Raw genomic sequence first — 9,642 nt, 5'->3', positions numbered from 1 at the left:
TATATATATATATATATATATATATATATATATATATATATATATATATATATATATATATTAGGGCTGTTCATGTGAACACAGGAAAAAAAATTTTTTCTCGGATTTGAATGCATAGTTGTTTATTTTGTGCCATTTGACATAGTAATTGACTGTGGAAAAAATCTTTCCAATCAGATAATGTTTAGGGGGTGCTCAATGACCATAAAGTTTTACGAAAAACGTCAAAAACGTGTAAAAAGTTCCAAAGTTCCAAAAATTTCTAGAACCTGGTTAGTTAGATTTTTTCCACTGAAATATTGTCTGATTGCGTGCTATATAGATTAATTAAAGTGCAGCAGATTAACTGTCATCAGGGCACCAGACTAAAAAATGTCTGCTAGTGTTTAAAACAACTGTGTTTATATCATTTTGTTAAAATTTGTATTCATAATTTTAATACTACTATTTAACTCAATTTAGAATTTGTTCAAACGGAATAAAAAGGTTTACAAGTATAAATATTATTTTTATTTGGAATTTCAGTTTGACAACAAATGTATTAATATTTTGATAGTACCTAACCTTAGTAACCTATTACAGAAAACTAGCATGGTAGTCTGGAAGTGTATTGTTTGTTATTAAGTGCAGATAATAATAATTTCTAATTTGAAAATATTTATTTAATTTCTTTAGTAATAATTATTATAATATATTGCTGCAGCTGCATAAACCAACAACTGAATGATAAGTTTGTATAATATGGTATTGAGTTTTGATTTTCTCATAATATTTCAGTTATCATTGAAATGGCAGCATCATCTCGTGTTGCTATCTCTACACGACTTCAAACCAAAATCTTTTTAATTGGACAACCAGAGCCAAATCTTCCAGATAAAGTTCTTCCCTTAACATCTGATGCTTTAAAAACATTTTTTTATCATCTTAATTCAACCAAAAAGTCAGTGCCTGAAAGTCTTAAAACAACTGTTGATGAACTGATTATTATTTGGAATAAAGCCCGTATTCCGACAGCATTTCATCCGAATGTAGTCTTAAAGTTGAAAACTTTAGTCCAGGAATTTAAATTAATAAAAATAAATAAATCCAGATTGTCAGATTCTCAGAAACCGAGAGAGAAATCATTTACAGACACCATTGGCCTACTTTTTGACATTGCCCACAAGGATGCTGAAACCATGATCAGAATTGAAGAAGATAAAGAATTTTTATTGGATCAGAGATGTCAGAGAAAAATGGTGATGTTTGGAGAGGACAAAGAACTTTCAAAATTAGAAAAAAGAAATGAAGCAAGGAAACAAGCAGAGAGAGAACGAAAGCTAAAAGAAGAGCAAAGACAATCTGGTGCGAGTGCAATAGTTCCTGTTATTGAACCTTTACATGACGAAAGTTATAGTGATGACAACGATAACGATGCTGTTGATAATGACAAAATGGTTGATAGAGATTTTGAGATAGAAATCCCTGTTTATTACAGACAACAAGTCAGTAAAGCAAGTTCTTCAGGGTCAGCTGAATCAAGTTTAGCAAGTACTCCAAAACGACAATGTATCTTAGATACAATTCTTGACTCGCCTGATGTTTCATCAACATTAGACAGAATTAATCTATCTGACACAAAATTTACTATACTAGCAGCAGCAATTGCAAGGGCTGGTGGACAGAACCTCGATGATGGATCATTGTCACGTTCTACAGTCCGTAGAAAACGAACCTATCATCGATCAAATATTGAAGCCACTGTTCGAACTGAATTCTGCGATTTGGACAAACCACCATTAATCGTCCACTGGGATGGCAAACTGATGATAGATCGTACAAATTCTGCAGCCCCTAAAGCAAATGTTGACCGGCTATCTGTAGGTGTGACAGGTCACAATGTTGACAAAATACTTGGAATAGCAAAACTATCAGCTGGAACTGGAGAAGCCCAAGCAAAAGCAGTTATTCATCTGCTTAATTTCTGGGACATAATTGGTGATGTTATTGGAATGAGTTTTGATACTACAGCCTCTAACACTGGCTCCAAAAATGGTGCATGTGTAGTTCTAGAGAAACATATAGGTAGAAATTTGTTATATTTCGCTTGCAGACACCATGTTCATGAGATCATAGTAGCAGGAGTGTTTGGATCACTATTTGGACCACCATCTGGTCCCAACATACCTCTTTTCCAGAGATTTCAGCAATATTGGTCCAAAGTTAATCAAGGAAATTTTAAACCTTTGGATGACATTCGAATGAAAATACCCCTGGTGCAAGAACTACAAAATGAAGTGATTGCATTCCTCAAAGAAAACCTGCATGTTAAAATGCCAAGGGATGACTACAAAGAAATCATGGATCTCTGTCTGTTAATACTTGGAAAACTGCCTGATCAAGAAGAGAAAAATTATCATTTCAAGATCCCTGGTGCTTATCACATGGCTCGCTGGATGGCCAAGGTTATTTATTGTTTTAAGATTTATTTATTTCGTGAAGAGTTCAAGTTGACCACAAAAGAGGAAAAAAATCTCTGTGAATTTTGCTTATTTGCTAGTCTGGTTTATTTAAAATCTTGGATATCATGCACAAATGCCAGCGATGCTCCAGTTAATGACTTGTTTCTGTTTCAGCAACTTAAGCAGTTTGCAGTTGTGAATAAAACGATTTCCGAAGCAGCAGTCAAGAACTTTCAAAACCATTTGTGGTACCTTTCACCAGAATTGGTCCCACTAGCTTTGTTTTCAAACAAACTTCAAACGGAAGAGAGAGCGAAAAATGATTTCCAACATGAAATTTCACGGTGAGAACTGGTCTGAAAGGTTGATCAAATTAAAGAACATTGAAAGTCTAGAGAAGAAATCTCTGGACATGCTGGTGACATCAGTTTCAGCAAGTGCGTTGCGGTCAATGAAGGTTGATATTGATTTTCTGTTCAACAACGATCCAGCTACCTGGAATGATTCCCCAGAATACCAAGAAGGAAAAAATTTAGTATATTCATTGAAAGTAGTAAATGATGCTGCCGAACGATCTGTGGCTTTAATGTCGATGTTTAATGAATCGATTACAAGGAATGAATCTGAAATGCAGAGGTTAATTCAGGTGGTTGAGGATCACAGAAAGCGAGTGCCAGATGCCAGAAAGTGTACTCTGAAGAGTTATAGTCCTCGCTAGCATTAACATTGCACGAACTATAACATTACGATAATTAAATGTTAATTGCTCATATGTTTTTTTGTTTATAATTCGTATTTTAATCAATGACAAAGAGTCAAAAATCCTAGTGTTTTATTTTGGAAAAATTCTGATATAACAAAAACCGCAGAACTTTAGTCGTATTGCAGTATTTTATTTCATTAATTTCTCTGCTAATAAACCAGTCTAAAGTGGATGTGGATTGTAATTTGTATTCAGAATTTAATATTTAAGGATAATTAAAACTGATCAAATCTGAAAAACCTAATTAACCGGGTTTTAGAAATTTGTGGAACTTTGTTACTTTTTCCATGTTTTTCACATTTTTTGTAAAACTTTATGGTCATTGAGCACTCCCTAAACATTATCTGATTGGAAAGATTTCTTGCACAGTTAATTACTATGTCAAATGGCACAAAATAAACAACTATGCAATCAAATCTGAAAAAAAAATTTTTTTTGGACAGCCCTAATATATATATATATATATATATATATATATATATATATATATATATATATATATATATATATATATATATATATATATGTATGTATATATATATATATATACATATATATATATAGGAAGAGGGCTTGGAACTAAAGGATGAGGAAGAGGAAGCATGAGGAAGATGGGCTTGGAACTAAAGGATGAGGAAGAGGAAGCATGAGGAAGATGGGCTTGGAACTAAAGATGTAGTTACCTCAAGAAAGGACTTCACACGGTACTCTACTCCCACGAAAATCTCTTCTCTGTCCATTCGGTGTCCAATAGTAAAACTAATTGCTTTACGAACCCCCTGAATACCAAAAAGGTACCAGGGAATGTTAGGTACAAGTTTTAGACCAAACATCCTGCGTCTGTGATGGCTTCTATTTTCTCTATAAGTTATTTTGGTGGACGAGCTAAACGCGCTTTATTTTGCACACTTTCAATTTTTTTATATTTTTGTATTGTTGATTGTACCGCTGCCTTACTTGTGTTATAATTTTCAGCAACTTTTCTATACACTATCATGATTATCAACAATCATTTGCTGTACCTGAATAACAATTTCGTAGGCCTTAAAATAAAAAATGGAAGTTAAGTATTACAAATTTTACTCCTGTTGTACAGGCAAGAAAAAGTTAAGTAAATTACCAGCAAAAATAATCAAAAAATAATCTTACAAAACTATATAAATTAATAGATATAAATACCTATGTCATATATAGTGGTATTAAAAATTGCATTTTTAATGTTATCTTCTAATTTTAAACTTTAAATTAAATTAGAGAGTCAATAAGTTGCTCGAAGAATAATTTTGTGTTTGGATTTGATGAACAATGAATCCTGTTTGGATTTGATGAAGAGACTTTTTCCTTAAAACTTTCCTTCAATGTCGGAATATGCCTGTTGTTGCAAAGACATATTCTGGCATCGAAGGAAGATCTTAAGACTTGTTCCTACGTTGGTGATTTGACATGTTCCGATACTGAAGGAAGATTTTAAGACATGGATCAAAATAATGCAAAAATTTAATTTAGAGTCAATAAAAGCAGTAGTAGGGATGCATGTTTGATCCTTCTTCATCTAACATATCCATACGCATTAAAACTTTTCCCCCATAATCCATCAGAATCTTGCATAGCGCAAAAGAATTTTGAAAAGGATTTTAGTTCATGATGTAATTTATTTTTGTTAGGAAAACGATTTTGAACTTTAAAAGATGCCATTGAGATATTTCGCGGAATATTTTCCCAGTATTCTGCATAACCAGCCCGCGTTAGCTGATGCCTGGGACTACGCGATTGCCTACTATGAAAAATTATTCGCAAGATTTATCTGGAATTGGTGAAGAGAAAAATAAATGTATAGAATATATGTTAAAAAGTATAATGAGGGCGAAATAGATTGTAAACACTTCCCCATTATGCTTCGAAATATTTTCTTGATGTTTCCCCATCTTGGAGGAGTATTGAGGAGTACTGGCATAGCTAAAAAGAACTAGTGATAAAAAATCGTTGGGTGATTAAATTTCCCCTACTTATTTTATAGGTTACTATCTTGAATGTGGATTAACTTTTGGTTGTAGAATTTTGGGATTTTGGGATTTTGGGATATACCACGCAATATTTTAAAAATGTTATTTATTATCAGAAAAAAAAATCGCTTTGAAGTATACAGTTGTTCTCATTTTTTTCCAAACCATCGTCTAATTGAAGGGATCCTGATTGAAGGGAGTCTGATTGAAGGGACACTTGGAATGGACCAACCCGGGATTGAAACCCCCGGAATATCGATTAAGTCTCTGACACGTTGTTCACCTAAATCTAAACAGAGTTCAAGAACTCAACTATTTGTTCGCTTTTCTTTTAACATATAAATATTCAGATGAGTAAGAGATAAAAGTAAAAAGTTTATAAAAAGAAAAATTACTAGAGAGATCATCTTGCTCTGCCTCGTCATCATCGTCTGCAAGAATTTTTTTTAAAATTTCAACTTCAATCTCTTTCACAATTTCATCCTTTATTCGTTGTTTATTCAAAATGTCTAAATGAAAAATTTGCATCAAATTTACCAAACAAATTGCTTGTGTGTGAAAATAAAATTTAAAAGCTAGCAAATAAATACGTGTGTTTGGGAGATCAAGTCTTATGACAATGTGAAAAGTACAACGGTTATAAAAAAGATGTTTTTTGTATTTTAAACACTTTTACTCAAGCAACAAGCTCTTACAACCAAACGCGGTAGGTAAAAAGTTGTTCTGACTTACTATTTGCGCTCACAAAAGCAACAACAGCACACACAATCAGTAAAACCTTCATCTTGAGTCTTCTTCTTGAACTTATTTCAATTCAGTTTACTACTTTACAATTTATAGAAATCACCTTAATCCGCGCGGTCTTTAGAATCAGTTTTCATTAAAACGCAGACTTTTTTAAAATTCTTTCTCTCTTTGAAAAATTTACAAATAAAAGTTGCATAAGCATTACAAATTTTAAATTTACAAAACTCTAGTCTTAGTTACAGCTTAATGTTTATAGAAAATTCTTACTAACTTTATAAAAATATGTTTATTGGGTCTTTATTTTTGTCCTGAATTTGTAAACAAAGGAGTGTTATGGAAATTTGCCCTTTTCAGATCATGAGTACAGCGAGATATTACGCACTTTTGTTATATAACAATTAGCTTCAGATACCAGTCGCTTTAACTCCAAATGTGCGTCATTAGTAATACAAGTTGAGCTTTCTATTTGTGGCAGCAAAAAATTGCTTAAAAAATCTCCAATTTTCAAAAAAAAAAAGCTCAACTTATCTACATAGGCAACTCGAACAATTAGCGAACTCTAATTTTGTTCAAACGTTTTTTCAGGAAAAACCATCTTTACTTCTCTAAGTTTTAAGTTGATTATACCAGTTCTTAAAACCACACAAAGGTTTTAAATGATGCTTGAGAATATTTAACGTTTTTTTTAAGCATAAAAGTTTTTTACTTTTTAATTACTTTCATAACTGATTGTTGTAAATGGGAAAATTTTGGTTAAGTAATCCTTTTTTTTAAGAGTAAAATTTGCTAAAAATTAAGAAATTAAGTTCGGTCGATCAACATTTGACTCAGCTTAAGATTTTAAATCTTAAAATTGGAATCTTTCAAACGGTCGATCGAGCTTAAATATTTAATCGAAAGAGTTACATTCAAAGTGTCAATTTCAACAGTGTTGCTGGCGTTATAGGTTTTTGTTTATTTTTTTTATTTTAGTCGGTCCGATTTTATGGTTAATCTGGTTCGTCTGTTTGTTAATCGCCGTGATAAATTTTTGTTGACAATGCTTTTTAAATAAAGAGTTATATAACACGTGTTTCTTCAACTTCGCTAATTGCTAATTGTAAGCCATTAATCCATGGTAGGCTCTGCAATAAGTGATTTGATTAATGAAATACAATTCGGTATACGCTTTTGCTTTTAGCAAATGCTTTTCCGCCAGGGAATAATCTGATAAAATCTTTAGAAAAAAGACGTAGCTTTGCGACAAACAAACCCACGTGATTAGTAAATTTTGATGTTCATAATCTTCTTATCATGTTTGCATTTAATCCACGTAATTGCATACGTCATTTAGTTTTGTAATGAAATTTCAGCCTACACGGATGCATATCTTTGTTTCAATTGCTATTCGCTACACGGATGCCTAACTTAGATAACTTTGTCTCAACCCTTCAAGGCTTAGAGCAGAATTGATATTCGATTAATACTTTAAACTTGTTTTTCAAAAATAACAAATAGCTTACGAAACAGTCTGAAATAGAAACTTGTACGCTTTTTGTTATTATACGCTGTTGACGGTAGTCGAGTGGCGAAGCATACTTATTAAACATTTTTGCTAAAGATAAAAAAAAAATTTTTACGGCCATTTGTAACGTTTTACATTTTTTTTTCTCGTTGTTTTTGTTAAAAAGCCAAAGTTAACTTTACTTTCGCACTTTCGCAGATTTGCAGTTAACTAATTAGTACTTTATACCTCTATTTCGAAGACTCAAAATAAGCACAATGTTGTAAATAAGCCTATTTCAAACCTTGCGGAAGTGCTGATAGTGTTAATAACAATCATTTACAAAGTAAGAGCAAAACTAAAAGTCTTTTGGAACTTGCTAAAGCCTAAAATAGTGAAAGAAAACAATTTTAGAACAAAGTAATTTAGTTATTTTAAAAAAATTAAGTCTACGTAAGCATATGACAAAAATGATTGTGGAATGAATTTACACAGCCTGATTTGTTTCATTTTCCGTAAGAAATTATGAGGCCAGTTCTTTTACGGAGAAAGTATGAAGAAGAGTTACGAAGAAAATGTATGAATGAAATGAATAATTACGAAGAGAATGTATGAAGAAAAATGTATGAAGAACAATTACGGAGAATGCTTGGGTTCTTGGTTACGTTTGGTTATGCGACATGAATGTTTTGTTTATATCTTACTATTATTTATTATTTATCTTATTAATATCGTTAGATAATACTTAAATTTTCTCTCTATATATTTATCATTTATATTTTTTACATTTTGCTGCACAAGATCCTTTGCTAACTGATTGTCTGCATCAGTTTATTCCAATAACACACGGAATATTGAAATAGGTTTTCAGAATGCTTTTTATAACAACATTCTACTAATAGTAACTTTACATATTGCAAAGACTAAAAATCTAAAACTCTTAAGTAAAAAAATTTTTCAATTTTTTAAGTATAAAAGAATAATGAAATGATTTTGTAAGCACTATTTTATTGGTTCTTTGTCTTTTTTCAACTCTTTTATTTGATCTTTTCTTTCTGAATCTGCAGTTTCTTTTTGAAAATTATTTATAAAAAATTTTATAACGATACGAGATCCATATCCATTCTTGGTGATCGTCAAAAGTAAAATCTGCACTGGTTTAAAAAAACTTAAAAACTTTTTATGCGAATTGAAAAAGAATAACTGCAATGTTGAACGAGAATAGGAGAAATAATATTTAGAATACTAAAAAGTTGCCTAATAAAATCAGACAGAGGTGTATTGCATGCATTGAATATCTACTTTGAATTAAGTGCGATAAATAACTTATGAAACAACTGCAATACTGAAATACTGCGCCATTTCTTTCAGGAAAATAACTTAATATTGCAGCTGTAGCTGTTTCATTAAATATTGTCAATGCAAGGTTGACATTGTTTGTTGTGTTCGGGATGATTGACCTAATAATTATTATTTCTTGCTTTTTTCATGTTCCCATTTAATAACTGATCTTTTTCATAGAAATTTCATAAAACAAATCCCATGAAATGTAACCAGCTGGAGCTTCAAAATTGTCTCTGAACAAATCAAATGAAAAGGAAGGAAAAACCTTTTTTTGTAATCACCAAGTTATTTCTTACAGTTTTTACTAAATGGATTATATCAAAGAATATACTTTTAATACTCCATTGTAAACTGGATGATAAATAAATAGTTTTCCATCTCCAGTATATGCTTTATGGAACTCTAAAAAGACATTAAAATTAGTTGAATAATAATCTATAATAACTGCTCTTTCTTTAGAACCAGACTGGTGCAATGATGAAACACAGTCATCATTGCACCAGTCTGGTGTTAAAGAAAGAGGTCTGCCTTCTAATTTCACTTAACTCAGTTTAAATTGAAATTACTTAAATCTAAACACTGGTGGTGAATGTTGTTTTGTCAAAGAATCAAGAATTAAGAATCAAGAATTATTATTTTATTAACATTTTGAAAATTATCGAACTCATCTTTTCCTAAATACTTAATATCTTGGTTCTTTACGGGGCAACATTGGCACCCTTGTAGTTGATTTTCGACTTATTTGACTGTTTGAATAGTTGGAAGAAAAGGAAGATTCCATATCAAGGTGCATTTTTTTCCATATTAAATAAATTTGGCATAAAAATTGCTATCACAAATAGCTGAATATTTAAATGAATA

The 9,642-nt window shown here is 31.3% G+C and overlaps 2 protein-coding genes across 2 annotated transcripts; one reads left to right on the top strand and one right to left on the bottom strand.

The window, feature by feature from the left end:
• The first annotated feature begins 2,190 nt into the window (after positions 1-2,190).
• LOC145190938 (uncharacterized) lies at positions 2,191-3,403 on the top strand. The gene is made up of 2 exons (XM_090071076.1): positions 2,191-2,444; positions 2,616-3,403. Exon 2 carries the CDS (start codon positions 2,761-2,763, stop codon positions 3,157-3,159), a length of 399 nt encoding a protein of 132 aa, XP_089927202.1. The 5' UTR covers positions 2,191-2,444; positions 2,616-2,760; the 3' UTR covers positions 3,160-3,403.
• Positions 3,404-5,298: 1,895 nt separating this feature from the next.
• LOC149878816 (uncharacterized) lies at positions 5,299-6,093 on the bottom strand. Its single transcript, XM_090071075.1, has 3 exons — positions 5,940-6,093; positions 5,603-5,716; positions 5,299-5,496 (listed from the first exon to the last, which is right to left on the bottom strand). The coding sequence occupies exons 1-3, from the start codon at positions 5,989-5,991 to the stop codon at positions 5,357-5,359; spliced, it is 306 nt and encodes a 101-aa protein (XP_089927201.1). The 5' UTR covers positions 5,992-6,093; the 3' UTR covers positions 5,299-5,356.
• Between the last annotated feature and the right edge of the window lie 3,549 nt (positions 6,094-9,642).

The sequence above is a fragment of the Hydra viridissima genome, unplaced genomic scaffold (assembly GCF_058129835.1).
Source record: "Hydra viridissima isolate aposymbiotic clone 2 unplaced genomic scaffold, HvirCarnegie_v1 scaffold_14, whole genome shotgun sequence".
Lineage (NCBI taxonomy): Eukaryota > Metazoa > Cnidaria > Hydrozoa > Anthoathecata > Hydridae > Hydra > Hydra viridissima.
Note: the sequence above shows the minus strand (reverse complement) of the source record. Positions and strands in the feature narration are given on the sequence as shown.

Excerpts from the sequence above, each read along its gene's own strand:
- LOC145190938 (XM_090071076.1), top strand. The coding sequence starts at position 2,761 with ATGATTTCCAACATGAAATTTCACGGTGAGAACTGGTCTGAAAGGTTG.
- LOC149878816 (XM_090071075.1), bottom strand. The coding sequence starts at position 5,991 with ATGAAGGTTTTACTGATTGTGTGTGCTGTTGTTGCTTTTGTGAGCGCA. Across the intron at positions 5,717-5,939 it reads TGCTTTTGTGAGCGCAAATA|ACATTTTGAATAAACAACGA; the intron begins GTAAGTCAGAAC and ends TTTTTCATTTAG. Across the intron at positions 5,497-5,602 it reads AGAGCAAGATGATCTCTCTA|ATTTAGGTGAACAACGTGTC; the intron begins GTAATTTTTCTT and ends AACTCTGTTTAG.